This window comes from Amblyomma mixtum, chromosome 1 (assembly GCF_055824585.1).
Source record: "Amblyomma mixtum isolate Tamu chromosome 1, ASM5582458v1, whole genome shotgun sequence".
In the NCBI taxonomy this organism is placed as follows: domain Eukaryota; kingdom Metazoa; phylum Arthropoda; class Arachnida; order Ixodida; family Ixodidae; genus Amblyomma; species Amblyomma mixtum.
The window spans coordinates 29,883,418-29,902,985 of record NC_143012.1 but is presented as its reverse complement, the minus strand read 5'-3'; the positions used below and the strand labels follow the sequence as shown (position 1 = coordinate 29,902,985).

General features: G+C 47.5%; 1 protein-coding gene across 3 annotated transcripts in view; it reads right to left on the bottom strand.

Moving 5' to 3' along the window:
• The window catches only part of LOC149365923 (excitatory amino acid transporter 3-like), a 71,258-nt gene that overhangs the window by 2,949 nt on the left and 48,741 nt on the right, over positions 1-19,568 (bottom strand). For all 3 annotated transcript variants that reach the window (XM_089547286.1, XM_089547290.1, XM_089547282.1), the window contains exons 2-9: positions 12,545-12,839; positions 8,452-8,767; positions 5,977-6,019; positions 5,298-5,340; positions 4,360-4,543; positions 2,999-3,232; positions 2,050-2,244; positions 526-660 (exon numbers count right to left, since the gene is read on the bottom strand). In XM_089547286.1, coding sequence (XP_089403412.1) covers positions 526-660; positions 2,050-2,244; positions 2,999-3,232; positions 4,360-4,543; positions 5,298-5,340; positions 5,977-6,019; positions 8,452-8,767; positions 12,545-12,824 — 1,430 coding nt within the window. In that variant the 5' untranslated portion in view covers positions 12,825-12,839. The remainder of the gene's footprint in view (positions 1-525; positions 661-2,049; positions 2,245-2,998; positions 3,233-4,359; positions 4,544-5,297; positions 5,341-5,976; positions 6,020-8,451; positions 8,768-12,544; positions 12,840-19,568) is intronic.

Below are 19,568 nucleotides of genomic sequence, written 5' to 3'. Positions count from 1 at the left end.
TTTGTCCTTTTGCCTTAACCACAGATTTTTCAGTAATATTGTGGTATTTTTCATTGAAATTCTTTTTTTCTGTTGCATGTTTCAGTACTTCTGCTGCCATGCACAGCACAATGTGACGGAAATTTTTTGCTACAAAAAAAACATTGGTGTTGTTGCTACGAGTTCATGGCCTAAAATACGACAAAGAAATCTGATGCAACGGCAGAAAATTTTGTGCTTTGTATTTCGACAGGGATTCTACTTTCAGGTACTTGAGCTTCCGCGATTACAGGGAGTTATATTGTAGATTCGTAACAAAGCATAGCGGATAAAAGTACGATAAGCTTTTAGTCAAGGTGGTTTGTGTTCTCGGACATAACTGCAACAGTGTAAAGGAAACATTCACAAATGAAGAGGCAAGATGCATTCTTGTCTTGTGTGTATGACCATCAATCTATTGGTTGTTACGTCAGAGCGGGGAAGTATAGTCGCACAGTTTGAAGCCGGTAAGCATGGCCTCAAAGTACACACAAGCTGTGTACTTACAGGAACCAGTCGACGACAATGATGAGCGTGATGTCGTCGGCGGGTAGACCAACGGCGTTGAGGACCATCACCATGGTAACCAGGCCCGCTTGGGGTATCCCCGCGGCACCGATGCTGGCAGCCGTTGCCGTGACGCTGCAATAAAGTAAATACATTTAGTTTATAGACCTTTTCGATGTTTAATTGATATAATAACTATGATTGAATTTTGTGAGCGACTGGCTATTTATAGTAGATGTCACACGCAGTGTTGTCTTTGTAATGATATGAGCTGTCTTATACTATCAATGATAAAAATCTTGAGAACGTTCCGAAAGAAGTTCAGGCACAGAGGTGCCATGTTTATCAGTGATCACATTAGTTTACTACCAGAGACTACAGAATGCGAGTTCGACGTTCGCTTCTATAAATTTGGTTTCAGGCCGGCAGAATAGAGCTTCCGACTTCATTCTCTTATAAAAATGACTTTCTATAAATTTCTTTTGAACTCTGTTGTCTTCTTATAGATATTTCCTTTCGTCTATTCATAATCTATAAACTGACAGAAAACAAACGTCTACAAAAAATGTATACTGCATAGAAACAGTCTATATACTGCACACAGAAATTTGTAGAAAAAACTTTTGGCTCCAAAGCTGACACACTGTGTTAGTCTCCACTACAGTAAGGGTGCTATCAGCACGGCGCCATTTCTACAGAATTCATCAAATATCAAGAAATGATACCAGCAGCTGCACATCACGTCCCTCCCCCAATAAGTGACGCCATCCTTAGTCCCAACTGATCTGTAAAATTTTGACAATTTGAGCGGTATAGTGTGCAGTAGGACAAACATACACGAACGGAAACAAGCAGGCTGTTCACAACACTGGACTTCATTTGGTTGTTAGAGAGTGGAAAAGACCGTTTTGTCAGTAATCCACACATGATCATACGGCACTGTCCGTTTCAGACAACGGATCTTTTTTCCTGACAAAGCATACCCGCTGCATTATCAGGCATTTAACCTCCTCAAGAAACGCACAGAAATGCATCCAAAACTTCTCTCTCTATTCGATAAACAAAATGGCGAAGCACCCACGTGTACCCACATCTTGGGCAATGATGGGCCGATTGGCGGGCGGCCATTTGGGCCCGTACACCAATGTATTCTCTTATAATATTTTCTCAATAACCTCAAACGAGCAAACGTTTGTTACGCAGTCTAGTAGCATCGTAGCATGTCTACTGTGACAGGATGTGTGTCTCTTGATATTGTGAGCTTTGAGGTACATTTTGGCAAGCGTACCCGGGCTCCCTTGCACCCAGTGTATCAATTAATTACCCATACCCTTGTGGGCGCACAGCCGGCTATACCTGCGCCGATTCCTGAATATAGGCCTCTTGGTGTACGACGAAGGTGGTGATGCGTTTAAATGCACTGTAAGGCAAGACAGGCGACGCTCTTGTCGTGATATCCCCTGCTACGTTCGTTAGCAGCACCGTATCGTTGGCGTCACGCAGTACGGCGTTGGCTGCGCATACCTGATGGCGATGACCTTGCCGACGTCCAGGGGCACCTTCCGCACCTGTGCGATGAAGATGGCCGCCACGGCCTCGTACAGCGCCGTGCCGTCCATGTTGATGGTGGCCCCTATGGGGATGCAGAAGCGGACCACCTTCGGGTCCACCTTCACCTTGTCCTCCAAAGTCGATATCGTCACTGGTAGCGTGGCCGAACTGCGAAACAGCACCGTGGCCACGAATCTGAGCGGACAAAGCTGCGTGGGGGGTACGCTTGCGGACATATGGGCATCGTCCGTATCTTCGACACAGTCTTCAGAATTTATTTTGACAATTAAGACCCTGCAGAGTGAAATGGGGATTAGTTTTTAGTAGTTGTTTGGAAGCTTAAATAAAGCTCAGACGGACAAAGCTATTGCGCTAGTAAGCCAAAGCCCCAGGGTCGACAAGAAGTCGCCGAACTTCGTCCGAGTATAAGAAAAATATTCTACACTACCTGGTGAATGGGACTAAGGTCTAGAGTTTCGAAGTATCGGGCCTATCCTCGACTGGCCGACTGCACAGTGCGGTGACCCCGAATACCACATTTTAAGGTTAGGAGGGACTAGTGCTGAGAAGAAGAATGGCGTGGTAACTGCTTAATTTCGTGCGGGTCCACTAACCATGCTATAAGGTAAGGAATGGAGTGGACAAAGAAAAGGTGCTGAGATAAGGAGGAAAAAAGCTGGAGAGTTAGAGACCGGAAATGTGAATGGATCCAAGGGACATTTGCTCGGGTCAGTGTGGTTATAATACACCAAATGCGTGCAGACGCCCGCTTGCCACCCTCGAGACCCGAAGCCTCGCCCATAACAGCTTGCTGGCCTAAGCAGGTCAGTCAAAGTTTCGGTGCCCTCCAAGCAGGAAGTTCTACGCATTCTCGAATTTCAGACGCTCTTCAGCGAGAGACAGGTACTGCTGCAGTACGTACCTGGAGGCAGTGCCGAAGGCGGTGGCTATGGCTTGCAGCATGTCCACCAGGAACCGGAAGGGCGGCTGACGCATGACGAGCCAGTAGAGCAGCGGCAGTACCACGAAGCCGTGAAGTAGAAGGCCCAACAGCACGGTGAGGGCGTAGAGGCCCACCTGTCCGGCCACCACCGAGAAGTCCTCCATCTCCAGCATCTTGGCCATCACCAGGAACATGACGCCCACCGGGGAGAACCTGTGGGACAGCGCGTACGAGGGAGCCGTGTTAGACGTCGATGCACATCTCAACAGTTAATGGGTCATGCTTCAAGCTGCCATGCATAACTCGACCACTGTGCTATTGGTAGCAGGCTTGCCAAAAATAAAACAGGGTCGTTATTTCCAAGCGACCCAGAAAACCGCGAGGATGCGAGTTGGGTTTTCTAAATGCATGCAGCGCCTAATACGACACGAAGTAATAATGTTATCTGAGTGGGATGTGATCTCCGGCCATGTTTTGCTTTTTTGATTTTTGCGCGAACAAACCCAGCTACCCGAGGAAACCGGCGGGTAGGTTTACACCACCCCGACCCTTAACTTCAATTCAATCCACCGTCCGCCCTCTACCGCTGCGATGCTACACTCTTACGTCGCCTGTGGCACGGAGTGGCGTTTACAGATGCCTACTCCCACTTAGTCGCAATGGCAGACTCCCCTGCGAGTGAGAACTGTGGGTGCGATGAGACAATTAAGCACCTACTTTGTGATTGCCATCGGTTTGAGCCTGAGCGCGGCCAACTGGATGCAAATCTCCGCCGCTTAGATCCTCGTCCCCTGACAGAAGCCAAGATTCTGGGTCCTTGGACTAAACCTTCGTCGCAGAGGACAACTGTGACGGCGCTTTCAAAATTCTTGAAAGACTCAGGATTGAGTTCAAGGTTGTAAACTTTCAGAGTATGCCCAGTGTACCCTGTTATTTACGGACTAGGGACACGTGAAAAAGTGGTCTACCTTCCTCTCTCCCCTTTCTATATCTTCTTTCGTACCCCTTCCCACGTATAGGGCAGCATATTGGGTGCCGCCTAGTTTGCCTCCCTGCCTTTCTGTTCATCATTCTCCCTCTATCTCTGGAGCAGTTGAAAATTTATCTAAGCAACCTACCAGAAGAATGTGAAGACATTCTTAAGGCCAAGAACCCCAAGAGCTTAAGACGGACTTTCTCTTCTGGAGACTTCTCATAGTCCCGAATTCGGGAGCAGCCAGGCTGAACACAAATAAACATAAATGATGTTGCGGTTTCAAAGAGCCGTGTGAGGGGGTTGCAGCAGCGAAAGAAGAGGCCCTTCAGCGACTGCGTTACAGAAGGAAAGGAGGCTTTCTCACCAGACTACCACTTTGGTGATGATCATCATGGCGTCCGAGAGGGAGGTGAAGATGTCGAGCAGTGGTTTTCCGCTGTTGCCCATTTGACCCACTGTGGCACCCAGTGCGATGCAGAACACGATCAGCCCGAGGATGTTGGTGCCAGGGTCCTGTACCGTCTTGTAGGGCCACTCGTACATAGACGCTGAGGGAAGTCATCGTGGAAACGAGAGCAGAATGAGATGCTGATTAGTTCAGTCAGCCTATGTGCGTACGTCTGTATTCTTACACTGGGTAACTGCCGTACATACCAGAAGTGCATATAGTGCTCGAGGAATTTATCTCTATCAAAGAGTAGCGTATCCGCGGTCGGTAGAGAGTCACGTGAAGTTTAGGAATCCCTCTGAGATCGGAACCCTTATAAAAAGGGTTAGTAGAGTGTGTCGGATTGTTATAGACTCTATTGCCTTCCTATAGATATTTACTTTTATCTATTCAGATGAAAGTCAGCTAAAAGTGTATGGCCATAAACCTATAGATTGTCTAAAAACTGTCTTTAAGATTTGAATTGTCTATAGACTAGTCCATAAGATTTGGTTACAAACAGACCCTAAACTTTGTCGACAAAAATCTACGGATAGTTTACAGACTGTCTAAAGACATTTTTTTAAGGAGGATGACTGCGACTGGCCCTGGACAGGGCCCGGCTGATGATGACGATTACTCTGCAAATCCTAGGCATGACTCTAGTGGTTAAGGCGGCCATAAGAGCATGAAAGTCAAACATCCAAATAATCGTTGCTTGAGAAATAAAGATTTCGGCGTGATGTAAGCAAGTTTACATAAATAGATAAGGGCTAGCTGATACTGTCGCTAATCGCACGGAACTAATCCCGCACCACTAGAAAAGTGTCTCTCTTCGATCAGTTCCTTCAAAATGTGACAGAGAACGCACTTACTGTTGCTTGCATTTCCTGGTGGCTTGATAACGATGGTTGAGAACTGGAGAAATAACATGAGTGAAATCAATATCAGAAGTGTTCAAGCCTGCTTGAAAGTTCAGTTAAGTTGTTTTGTTTATTTTTCGCATCCGAACTCAGCCTGGCGATGGCTTATTTTGTTTTCTGTCAAAAATAAGGCAAAAACATTTTTGCCCGAAATATCAGGCAGACTGTGCATTGTGGGTGAATAAGCCATCGCTTAATCACGTGCGCAACTTACGCTGAGAACGCTGAGGTAGTCTGAAAGACAAATTTGCTTGTTCATTTTTCATGAAGGGAGGAAAAAACAAGAGCTTATTTCATTTTTCTGTGAAAACTCGCAAAAAGAGCCTTGCGCACGATATTGTATGACGCTTTGCTGCAAGCGATTAGCCAGCGCAGAAGTACTATCAGCAATGATTGAAACTCGGACAAGATAATTGAAGAGCGAACACAATGACACAAACATTTTAGCTCTTTAATTAGAAAAAAAAAGAGGTTGATTAAAAACTTCCGAAGGACAGACTTTGCGCTTTCGAACTGAAATTACCATCCGCTAGTATTTAGGTTCCCCCCGCTAAGCGCTTCTCGTTTCGCTGTTCGTGGTTCAATTGTTGCTGATAGTACAACAGCAGTAAAAAAAAAAAACATTACTTACTTGTGTGACGCAAGCTTCAATAACGTTAGGAGGGAATGCGTTTCTGAAAGAATGAGAGAAGCGGATTTCAGCGCAAGTATTTATTTTGTTTTATGCGTCTTCAGCTCTCCGGGCGTAATGCAACAAAATCTCCGAAAATATGTCGGAAAAGATCTTTAGGTCTGAACGAGACTCGAACCTACGTCCCTTTCGTACACAACAATAATAAAATTCGCGCCTGACTCCTTAAAAAAAAAAACCTGGACAAACCTCCAGACAATTTTCATTCTTAGTTAATATCGGTTGTTTGTTTCTTTGTGCCTACGTTGATATTGGCTCGGAGTAAAGTTCACAGGTTCTTTATCTTTCTTCCTCGCACCAGAGGTGCCCCGCCAGAGACGGTTTACCTAACTTGAAGACTGAAGCTTGATCTTCGCACCAGAGGTGCCCCGTCAGAGACAGTCTCGTGATGAGTTGAGACGCAGGGGTAAGGCGAATACTCGAAGTTTATCTACAGATATTTACATTGCAAACAAGTTCACGCACTAGAGATATTAAGCAGCAAAAAAGGACAAACAACAAAAAGGCGGAACTGGCTAACACTAGGGGAGGCCCCTACTCGGCATAGCCGAAGATGCATAGCATCTCACCTTAGCACAGAACCCCGCTTCAGGCTCCGGGGCCCGGTTTTAAAGCCCTAAAGGCCCGGCCCACATTTCGTAGCTTCCAATCATGCTACACTGCTCACATGATTGGTTTACCGAGAGCATGGCCAGCCCTCCAGCTTCCGTTGGGCACAACGCCCTTTCCATTGCAAAATAAAAGTAAAAACAAACACAAATACACATTCGTGCCAGCACGTGCGCGAATCGGTACCGCGGGGCGGGGGGGACACCCGTATTTCCCGGCGCATTCGCGAGCGGCCGCGTTCCAAGAAAGGAGGCGCTTCGCTTTGAGCGCCCCCAGCCGCGTTCCGATGACCCCGCGTACACTACCGATCCCTTACACTCGGAATCAAGAGAGGCATTTATTTGAGAGAGATTTGGATTTAAGAATGGAACTTTTATTTCCGCCGCTCGATTAAAACTCGTTACCTCAAGATCAAAACGAGTTCCGTGATTACCGTCCGGATTACGTTCCGTGGTGCAGCCCAGAGTCAGTGATCCGCTTTAAAATTGGCTTGGTATAGCGCAGTTTGGTTGTGAAAACAGCCGGCGACAGCTACTGCGATTGTTCTATCCTTTTGTTACTTATACGATTATAGGCAACAATTTTTTTCTAATATGTTTTCTTTTTTGAACTTATACATTATGCATAAGTGTGCATGGACCACAATGTGGTGTTCACCTACAGCAAATAAATAATTTATCATTGAATGTCATCTGTAATGCTGTTTAGTTTTGGTTTCATCAACCGAGCGTTGGCAGTGATGCAGAAGGTCACTTTACGTTACTTAAGGGATAAAAAAAACTACAACATAACCACTGATACGTAGTTTCATTGATTACAATGCTTAAGCTAGGCTCTGCTACAATACTCGGAATGAGAAATGACGTACAACTATTACACTTGTTTTTTTTTTTCTCATGCCTCAAGTGACGTAAAGCCACAGTTGGCGTCGCAGTCATCGTTCGGTTTATGAAACCGAAAGAACAAGAGAGAAGAAATTCAGTTATAAATTATTCAGTGGCCGTAGGCGAATACCACTTAGCAATTCAAACATTCTAATGCTTTATGCTTCATTACAAAGAAGAAAACATATAACCAAAATTAAGCATGTATACTTTACAAAAGTTCTGTTTTTATTGAAAGTACATTATAGTCGAATACGACTTAAGTCTACAGTGAAGCTCCGCCCATATTTGGAACCGCCGCACAGAATTTCTCCACGACCAAAAAGTAGTCCGTTGTTAAAGCTTTTCTCTTCACGTAAACAAGAACCTAATCACAAGAAAAAAGGTTATAATCTCTAGAATTCTGATACCTGGCTTGTTTAATAAAGTCACACGTTAGAAAACTGACCTTTTTTTTTTACTGTCGCGGTTGGTACCGGACTAATATAAGACTCCTCGGACCATGGCCCAGTTGATTTTGTTTATGGGGTTTAACGTTCCAAACCGACTCAGGCTATGAGGGACGTCGTAGTGGAGGGCTCCGGAAATTTCGACCACCTGGGGTTCTTTAACGTGCACTGACATCGCACAGTTCACAGGCCTCTAGAATTCCGCCTCCATAAAAATTCAACCACCGCGGCCGGGATCGAACCCGCGTCTTTCAGGTCAGCATCCGAGTGCCATAACCACTGAGCCACCGCGGCGGCCCATGGCCCAGTTTTAACAACTGCTGTTTCTTTATTTAAAGTTGTATCCTACTATAGCATCTTTACCAGTAGAACGCTGCCATCCATCCATACAAGCCAGCAGAAATTTGTCCGCTGCGTCCGTTAAACTCGTTTTGCTTTGAGAACTCGCGCATGCGCGACAGCTAGTGGCGCACCTGATGAGGTCCATGAGGGTGTCGGCGGTGGTGACGAGTCGCGCCTTGGACTCCTTGGAGGCGGCCGTGTCGGCGTCCCCGGCCCCCGGCTGGAGCCCCGTGACGAGCACGATGCCCAGCACGATGGCCAGGAAGGTGGTGGAGAAGTAGTAGACGACCGCGCGCAGGCCGATGCGGCCGGACAGGCGGGCGTCCAGCGACCCCACGGCCGCCACCATGCTGGAGGTGATCAGGGGCAGGATGAGACCGCGGAGCATGCGCAGGAACACCTCGCCCGGGAAGTTGATGTACATCAGCTGCCGCTTGTTGAACGGCCCTGCGTCGCGCGGTTGATAAGCGCCGTTGTTGTTGTCGTATTGGGTAATGTTTCTGCAGGATTACGGTGAAGCCGTAAATATGTTGGGAAGTGAATTGTCCTAGTTCAGAGTCTGCACTTGTTTACATGCATTGCGGGAAAACTATATCACCGACCATCGAAATATCTTTTATGAAAACACAAGAACATGCTCTTTTTGTAAGTGTTAAAGGAGCTGCCAGTTGTTTTGCGATTGGGATCTTCTAAAGAACTGCACGGCCAAGAAAGCAAGAAAGAGTAGACGAACAAGAAGGTATTTCTTCCAGCTACAAAGCACGGTGTCATTACATTCTGTGTGCAGTTGCGCATTCCTAGTAAATTCTTCGGTTAACCTTCGAAGTGCCAACTTTAGCATCCACTTTAGCTCGGGCGTTCGCAGGATTGATGGATTCATTCATTGACTGATTGACTGACTGACTTGATTGACTGATTGCCTTGATTGACAAAATCACTGATTGCCTTGATTGACAAAATGACTGATTGCATTGATTGATTGATTGATTGATTGATTGATTGATTGATTGATTGATTGATTGAACGACGTTTTATTATATACAAAATAACTGCTATTCCATCCCCTTTGGGTTGCAGTCCTCTGCCCGTGCTGTTCTGTTGATTGCGCGGTATAGCTCAGCCCCCGTCTTTGTCGCCAGCAAACTTCGTTTTAATGCCATAGATTTAGAAGCCCTGTCAAAATGCGTTGTTCACAGAATTTGCCCATTGGCCGGATGACAGTGACGTCACCTGAACGGACTATTCCCATTGACTGGACGGAAGCGACATCACTACTGGTAAAGGCGTCAACAGCCGCTAATGCTATCCAATTGCCAGCATATCATAGAATTATGTGTCCCTGTCAATTTTTTACTTCACCTCTCTCATTACTGCGTTTTTTTTTTGTGCCCTCCGTTCCTATTCAGTGCACAACAGTAGTGCATGTTATTGGGAAAAAGAAATGAGACTATTCAATGGCATCAGAAGTAATTAAAAGCCGAAGTTCGTCATCTAATGCAAACACTGTCAAATGCTATGTCAACCAGCATGCAGCGCACTACAGCTGCCCCATCTCCGACACCCGGCAGGCTGTGCGTACACATTCATCTTCTATGGTCCATTTGCTTCAGACAACGCAGCGCAGAGGCGTCTCTACAGTGTGCAGGTTTTCCGGTCTGTTGCAACACCACGTACCGTAGCACACGTCGTCCGGGCCGCCCACCCGCCCAAGTTCCATGCACGCCGTGGCCTTGACGTGGCTCGCGAATGGATACCTGTGGCTTCTGATCTGCCTGCCTCCCTTCCACCGTCACGTTTTCGCATAACGATGAACTACTGGAATGCCCAGGACTACACAGAAAGGAGTAAAAAGGGACTGAGTTGACCTCTAGCGTACTCCCTCCAACAACATTGGAGGCGAGTGTAACGAAGGAGCAGGTGTCCAAGAAAAGCATAGGACGGATCGAAATATAGGAGTGCTTTTCAGAAGTGAATACACTCTGAACACGAATACACCTATATGGGAGTAAAAATGAAGTCATCTAGCACACTCCATTTTACAAAAAGAAGTGCGCTGGAGAACATAATTCCTTTGCCGCCGCGGTGGCTCAGTGGTTATGGTGCTCGGCTGCTGACCCGAAAGACGCGGGTTCGATCCCGGCCGCGGCGGTTGAATTTCTTTGGAGGAGAAATTCTAGAGGCCCGTATACTGCGCGATGTCAGTGCACGTTAAGGAACCCCAGGTGGTCTAAATTTCCGGAGCCCTCCACTACGGCGTCTCTCATAGCCTTAGTCGCTTTGGGACGTTAAACCCCATAAACCAAACCAAACCATTTCTCTTTTCTCTCTTTTCATTTAATGTGCCTCTTCCCTTTCCCCCGTGCAGGTTAGCCAACCGAAACACCCTTCTAGTTAACCTCTCTGCCTTTCCTCCACCTATCTTTCCTACTCCTCCGCAGTTCTCTCCATTTCCGCCCCATCTGATCAGGTGTTAAGAGTTCAGCGAATAGTTTAGCATGGACAGTTACCAGCGGCTTCATTGCAAACTCCACCTCATTTCCACTGACTTCAACCGCCCACACACGTGGACGCGCATAGTATATCCTACTAGTAACTGAGTTAAGCCTGTTGAGTTACATTAAGCCTTGTGCCCGGCTTTCTCTGGGGCGAAATACTTGAGAATGCCTTCGACCCTATTTTGTGAAGATCAATTATATTAGCCATGACGCTCTTTGGCCAAGCTGCTCCTCCGCCGTTTAAATCACCATCATCATAATCACCTCTCCAGTATCGTCTGTTTGCCCGCAATGTGTGCAAGACAGGCACAAGCCCAGGAAACCTGGGCAAAGGCTTCTAGTTCGCACGGCTACCACTACAAATGCGTGGCGCTGCACTCTTATAATCACCGCGGGAATTTCAAATTTTGTTTAGATACCATCGATCTTCTATGGCCGTCGGAAATAGTTTATGTGAGCGTAGGAAGACTTTTATAAGCGAGATTTTGCAGCGAGGAGGACTAAACGTCATGACAATCACCACGCTCTCGCGGCATCTCTAGAGACTTTCTAGTTTTCTCAAAATTAAAAATTTTAAATATCCCCGTTGAGTTACGATCTGTTCACCGCTGGTGGCAAAGACGCCTTTTTCACAAACTGCTCTGCGCATGCGTTCCTCTTCTCCGACTCCACTGGTTGAAAATGAAACCACCTGCTCCTACCGCGCATGCGCAGTTCATGTTAGTGACATACGCTTGCGACAGATGGCGGCAGCTGCCAAGCCCGCATACACTTACGGTATCTCAGGTGCAGCTGGCTCCTCGTGGAACCAGATCGCGCCTGCGTCTCCCACGTGCGTTTGTTTTCAACCAGTCGCGGAAGAATTTTCGTCACTCCCCAGAGGGCGCCACATGTTGTGAAAAAGGCAGATTGGGCATGAGCTAGACCATCTAGATGCTTTTCGCCACTAGCAGAAGAATTTTCGTCACTCCCCAGAGGGCGCCACATGTGAAAAAGGCAGATTGGGCATGAGCTAGACCATCTAGATGCTTTTCGCCACTAGCAGAAGAATTTTCGTCACTCCCCAGAGGGCGCCACATGTGAAAAAGGCAGATTGGGCATGAGCTAGACCATCTAGATGCTTTTCGCCACTAGCAGAAGAATTTTCGTCACTCCCCAGAGGGCGCCACATGTGAAAAAGGCAGATTGGGCATGAGCTAGACCATCTAGATGCTTTTCGCCACTATCAGAAGAATTTTCGTCACTCCCCAGAGGGCGCCACATGTGAAAAAGGCAGATTGGGCATGAGCTAGACCATCTAGATGCTTTTCGCCACTAGCAGAAGAATTTTTGTCACTCCCCAGAGGGCGCCACATGTGAAAAAGGCAGATTGGGCATGAGCTAGACCATCTAGATGCTTTTCGCCACTAGCAGAAGAATTTTCGTCACTCCCCAGAGGGCGCCACATGTGAAAAAGGCAGATTGGGCATGAGCTAGACCATCTAGATGCTTTTCGCCACTATCAGAAGAATTTTCGTCACTCCCCAGAGGGCGCCACATGTGAAAAAGGCAGATTGGGCATGAGCTAGGCCATCTAGATGCTTTTCGCCACTAGCAGAAGAATTTTTGTCACTCCCCAGAGGGCGCCACGTCTTGTGAAAAAGGCGGATTGGACATGAGCTAGAAGAGCTAGATGCTCTTCGGTGTGCTTCACAAATGGTGTATTCTCGGCGCGCACATCTGCACCTACCCAGTGGCCTGAGGACGACGCCCAGTACGATGCCGGCCACCACCGCGGCGATGGTGGCCACGGTGAGCCGGTTGTGGCGCAGGAAGGTTCGGCATGCACCTCCGCGGTGCGGTACCACGCCGCCCGCGGACTCGGTGTCCTCCTCGGCGGCGTCGAGCTCCTTGGAGCCCTGCGTGGGCAGTGGGGGCAGCACCGTCGGGTGCTGGATCGCCGGAGGCGCCGCGTCCTCGGCCAGGTTGGTCGTCGACATACTCGAGCCGTCCGCCGTACTCCGGTACATGCCCCCGCGGAAGGACTGTGAACAAGACATGGAAAGGGAATTGGTTGTAAGGAAAAGAAAGTGCAGTAACTGTCTCACTTTTCGGTGGACACCTCAATCACGCCATGAGGGAAGAGAGGAAAGCGCGAAATAAAGGAGAGCGTGAAAGAAGAAAGAGAGAGAGGCGTCGTGGTGGTGGAGGCAGTGAAGGGGTTCGAATTAATTTCGACCACGTGCGATTCCTTAACGTGCACTGACATAGCACAGTACACCGGAGTCTTGCATTTGGACTCCATCGAAAAGCGGCCGCCATGGCTGGGATTGAACCCGCGTCCTCTGGCTCAAAAGCCGAGCGCTATGACCACCGCGCCTTGTCTGTTTTAAGGCGAAAGCCTTTAATGCCTCATCGTTGTCAACAGAAGGTTGTCAGCAGAGGTGTCACGCTTTCGGTTGGTCGAAATTGTTATGACGACAGAGCGCGCGGATTCGAAGTAATGAGGTCACCCACGGATGCCTGATGCCCCCTTTTGGAGCAGACGACAACTAATAAAAAATATTTGTCGTCCGCTCCGACAGGCGGCGTAAGGCGTCCGTGGGTGACCACATTATATACCTCACTAGTGCGAACAGAGCCCTGGATACTACCGAACTCACCGAAGCAGAGAGAGTCGTGCTAAAGAAGCAGTCAAAGTCGGCAGTCAAAGTGTGTATTTGTAATGTGCAGTCAAAGTGTGTTGTCAAATAAAGCACTAGTACAGCACAAACAGTCTCGTAGTCAATTCCAAACAGTGTGCCAGGAAAGGCATTCGCCTAGCAGCACTTTAGAGAGCCAAAGTGTCCCCTGAATTTTTTTACAGTGCGCGTTTCTCTCCGCCGTGTGCGCAAGCAAAGAAACAAGTGCGAGCTCTGCATGTTTGCCCCTTTTTCCGAGTCTCCGCGCTGTTCTTGCTGTGTGGTGGTGCCGCAATTCTCGAAATGTTAAACACCGCCACATTTCGTGGCAAAGTACATTTCCATTTTTCTGTGTTTTCCTACATGCAAGAGTATTAAGGCGGAAGCCTTTAATGCCTCATCGTTGTAAGCAGGAGCTGTCGACAGAAAATGTCACGCTTTTCAGTTGGTCGAAACGGTCGTAACGTCACAGTGCGCGAATTTCAAACGGGGCCAATTGTACTTTGGGTACTAACCATGCAACCAATTAAAGGGATCGTATAGTGATGCTCCAAGTAAGTTTGAGTTTAGTTAATTGCTTACTTAACCAATTAGTCCAATTAACCTTTCTAGTCAGACCAGATAAATAAATAAAACCGAGTAAGAATTTGGCCGAGCTTGGGATTCGAACCCCGGTCTCCGGAGTGCGAGTCGAGCACGCTACCACTTCGCCATGCCAGCTCGATGGTTTGGAATGAACAAAGGTGCGTCTAGTGAACACGGTGTCTTCGTTCACTCCCATCTTCCTCCCTTCCCGTTACGGCGAGGTTCAGGTGTGCACCAAGATATGAGAGACAGATACATTTCCTTTCCTCAAAAACCAATTTACTGACGAGCAAGGCGTATTTGTCCGCGTTTCAGATTGGTCCAAATTGTCGTGATGCCACCACGCGCGAATTTTGACGGGTGTCAACCGAAATATGTGAGACAGTTACTGCGCAACTCTCTTTCGTCAAATACAATTTTCGACTAGTGAGATCTACTGAGATATGCGAGACAGTTAATGCGTAATTTCCTTTCCTCAAATACAATTTTCATTTTCTACATTACGGCCCCTCTTTCTTCTTTCACTCCACTTCCTCCCTTCCTGTACAGTGCGGCTCAGGTGCCCACCGATACGACCGAGAATTACTGCGCCATTTCCTTTCCTTAAAAAGTGTTGCGTTCGAAGGGCAAGGCATCGCGCCGAACGGGTGGTGGCGTTCAATGGACTCCGTGGCAGCGCTACAACACGCTGACGCGTTCCACTCCTAAAGGCGAAGCTTGAGCGTCCTTAATTGGCAATTAATGCGCCAACAAAATGTGAAGTGAACAATCGCGTAGCAGAATGCAGCACTCAGGCTTTCGCCTTTCAGCACTTTAGCCACTAAAGTTCCTCGTAATTTTTTGCCGGAAATTGAGCGTCTTTAAAGGGGCGCTAAGGACAAGTAGAAGTTGGCCTGTATCAATCAATCAATCAATGAATCAACATATTTTCAGCAAAGAAAGGATACATCGATAGGATACCGCGTTTTGATCACAAAGATAGCATTGTAACCGAAAGCGGAGCTTTTATAAGCCAAACAATTTTTAAAAAATGAAATACAGGTGTCGCCACCATCAGCTCATTTCGCAACTAAACTGCGTGCGTGCATCGAATCGTATTCGCCAATCCCGGAGGCTATGCAGCACCGCCATTTACTAAAAACGGTAGGACCCCTGCTTTTCGGTAATGACGTCACGAGCTTGAATCAAGTAGCCGGAAGTTTTTAAATACATATTTATAGTCGATAAATGCGTCTTTTTGTGCCGGACAAACATCAACATTGCTTGAAAGAACCACAAGAATCAGCTTTTACTCAGAACAATAACTGGATGGAGTACCCTCAGTCTCCCTTTAAAGGAACCCTTTGCTGACTTTTATCGACCACATTTTCTTTGCGTCAGGTGACAGTTCCTAACCTAAACAAGAGCATACACGGCTGTAGTGCTCAGAAACACTGGTTGCTTCCCCGTTCTATGGTCGGATACAACTCAAGAACGAAGCGGCTTTTCCCCCGACAAAGGGGACCCCCTTTCCAGCCAATGGCTTGGTTTGGTTTATTGGGGTTTAATGTCCCAAAGCAACTGAGGCCATGAGACACGCCGTAGTGGAGGGCTCCGGAAATTTCGACCACCTGGGGTTCTTTAACGTGCACTGACATCGCACAGCACCAAAGCCACCTAGACTAGACAAGGCCTGTTCGCTCCTCCTCTCCACAGGGGCCTACGTCACACTAGTTGCCCGACCCGCCCGACCGGTCCGACCGCGAACGACGGTGAGAGTTCGGTGAAACACAGCACAGGCTCATAGAAACGCAGGCCTGTGGTTAGGTTAGGCAGCGAACGTGCTGACATTTCTCTTTTCCGGCTTCTAGGTTTTCGAGCTGCAGTGCGTCATACCGTATTCTCCTGGCTTGTGCACGTTGAAATCATGATGTGGTGCTAAAGAAAAGCACATTTGTAATCGCTGCAACATGGGCCGTTGCTGTGTGCCGGGGTGCCGCGGAAATTATGTTGGTGGCCCAAAAGTTAGTGTTTGGTTTTTCCTAAGATGAAGCTCACAGAAAAGCTTGGATGAGAGCAGTTCCTCGCAAGGATTTTACGCCAACCGTACATTCCAAGGTAGAAAGTAAAAACCTTCTGTAACTTTAAAAGTTGTTGAAGAATAGTTTCGGGAGAACCGGATGTAAATAATTAAGCTTTCTCATGCAGGTATGCGAGCTCCATTTCCATAAGCAAGACTTCATCACCAAGCTCTCACATGATGATAAACAAACAGGAAGAACCATAGAGCTCAACCGCGATCGTGTTCAACTTCAAAAGGGTGCAGTGCCTTCCGTGTTCCCCAATTGCCCATCATATCTTCCTTCTACACCTTCATGAGGGCACGTCGGGAAAATGTAAATTTTTGTAAATTGAAGGATGACGCCATTCAGAACAGCAGTCAGAAGAAGGCAGTTGCCAGGAAACTAAAAAAAAATTAAAGAATTGAAATATTTTAATGCAGAGCACTCTGACCAATAAAATGTCCATAAAGTATTCATGTTACTGTTTTGCATGACTTCATTCATTTTGTTTATTTTAATGTCTAACACGCCATCCGCTTTCGAACATAACAAAAAAAACGTACATTTATTTAAAAAGCAACCGAATGCATGAGATGTAGCAGGTACTGCATGTCATGCATTCTGCTTCATTCTACCGCTTTTCTGTCTAGGAAAAAAATATTTTGAAGTTAATATGAACTAAATACGATGAACTGAAGAGCAGGAACTATAGCTATGCAATGCTCTGTCACAAGTATTATCATGCAGCTATAAAAACGAAGCACTTAGCTCCAATACGAAGTATATTGTAAGGGCCACGAAAGATAGCATAAATTATAAATTAATAAGGAAGATATTTAGCAAAATTATGCTCGCGGTTAAAAAGCTGTTGTTTAGTCGCTAATCCATATTTATTGACTCACTTCTAAAGCCATTGTACCTCGGATAGTAAAAAAGTGCGCTTAAAACTGCCGGCGAACCCCCGCAGTCCCGAGCGGAGGTCGGACAACTAGCGTGACGTCACGGAGCAAGCGGAGAGACCTTGAGTAGTCTAGGTGGCTTTGACAGCACACGGGCCTGTGGAATTTCGCCTCCATCGAAATTCGTCCGCCGCGGCCGGGATCGAACCCGCGTCTTTCGGGTCAGCAGCCGAGCGCCGTAACCACTGAGCCACCGCGGCGGGGCCCAGCCAATGGCGTCGGCCGATCCTCATGAACATGATAGCTGACAATACAGGGAGTTACGAACGAAATGGGATGGCCCCTCCCTCCATGGTCGGGGATATTCTCATCCCGCCATTGGGCGCTTAACGCTGTCGCATTAAAGGTCATTTCAGAAATCATGTCCGGCCATCTGTGCATCAACAACGCGTTGCTACAGACCCGCGCCTGTCTAGTTACGAGGACGTTCAACTGCCTCTTCAGTCATTCCTTCGCCCCAAAACCATGTTTTGCGGGAGAAATTCCAGATTGCACTTCGCAGTCAGTCCCATCCGCAAGCCTTATTTCCACAACCAACGGCGAACAAAGATATCCGCCGCCGCGATGGCTTAGTGGTTATGGTGCTCGGCTGCTGATCCGAAAGACGCGGGTTCGATGCCGGCCGCGGCGGTTGAATTTCTTTGGAGGAGAAATTCAAGAGGCCCGTGTACTGTGCGATGTCAGTGCACGTTAAACACGTTAAAGAACCCCAGGTGGTCGAAATTTCCGGAGCCCTTCACTACGGCGTCTCTCATAGCCTGAGTCGCTTTGGGACGTTAAACCCCATAAACCAACCAACCAACAAAGATATCCAAAGCAGAAAGTCGCCACTTCAGTGCTCTCGGCCCGCCTTGGATCACGCGCCAGTGATAGGACATCTTGAGAGCGCGAATGACGCCATTTATGGTTGGTCGATCAAAAGCTGACAATCGGTGGCGATAGAAGCATTGTCACCGCAATCAGAGGCGGTAACACATGATGCGTCGCAGAGATGTCGGGCACGAGCAGGCGCTCGTGTTTGTTTTGTTGCGTCACGGTCGATCTCAGCAAGCCGCTTTGTGAGCAAATCGTGGGTGGATACCCTTTGCCCCATCGAAGCTGGTACTCGGTTGCATGGCCGTCGAGCAATAGCAAAAGGTCACATGTTATCGAGGCCTTTGTGTCTGGCCTGTAGTGTACGAAGACATAGCTACCAAAGCATCTCAGCTTGCGAAACTTCCCGATGACAAAGGACAACGTCCGCTCGCAGCCGTCTGTCCTTGTATTCTGAAGGACGTTAACGCAAAAGCTTGCGGTGCCTTACACCCGCTTAGGTGTCTTTGCTGGGTAGTCGGCACGTCTGGCGACGATAGTAGACTCAGGTTAAGCTCTGATCGAGGTTAAGCTCATCTCATCTCTTCGAGCCGCAGATAGAAATTGATGAAGACAGCGACGATGTGCAAAGCACAGCGCGAGATTGTGTTGCAGTTTAACACGAGGTTTAATCAGCTGCGGCGACAGCATAGTGCTCTCGTTAAGTGGTCAGTGCAGCTGATATGTTCGTGCCGGCGCAGGTTGAAATCCAAGTCGCGGGAATATTTATTTATTCAAGGTCAAGGTCAAGGCTTCAGAGATGACACGGCTTTTGCAACTTTGGTCATGAAGCAGCGCTTTGGCTCCAAAAACTTCAAACATTCCCCTATGCTCCTTGGTTTCAATGACTGCTGGCTTCCTTCATATGTGCAGTTATAATAAAAAGGCATTCAAAGTTGACTACCGTGTTCACTCCTCCAAAAGACACAAGGATTGTAGCCCCTGGCGCTGTTTTGAATTCAGCAGCACCATTGGTTATCTTGCCTTCGCATTACATGTCCTACCAAAGCCCACTTCTTCCTCTTGATTTCGACTAGGGTGTCATTAACCAGCGTTTGTTCCCTCACCCACACCGCCCGCTTCCGATCTCTTAACGTTACACCTATCATTTTCCTTTCCATAGCTCACTGCGATGTTCTCAATTTATGTTTTTTATTAGCCTCCACGCTTCTGCCCCGTAGGTGAGCACAGGAAAGATAGGAAGTGTTTTTCCTATCTGTGGTGAAGTACTTGTGTAAATATCATATGTGCAACAATTTACTATTTTGTGGCTTGTTCACCCTTCGTAATACTCAGCGACGGCCTTTATGATACATAAAGAAATAATTAAGAAAATACGTATAGACAAACCCACTGTTTCTAACATAAAAACAGCGCAGCAGACGGGACCAAGAAGAGAAGACACAAACACGGGCGCTACTGTTTCCGCTCGTAGTACTTCAAGGTGACTTCTCTTATGCGCATGGCAAGGGCGAAATTTGGCGGGAAATCTCTCGGTACACCTCTACATTCATTCATATCAAATATGCGAGCAGTTGCCGAACCATCGAAGTAGTGAATGAAATCGGCGACGCTTTCTACTCCGATTCAATGCCACAAGTAACAGAAAATGATGGCTAGCGGACGTGCGAACTTCCTCAGGGACATATGACATA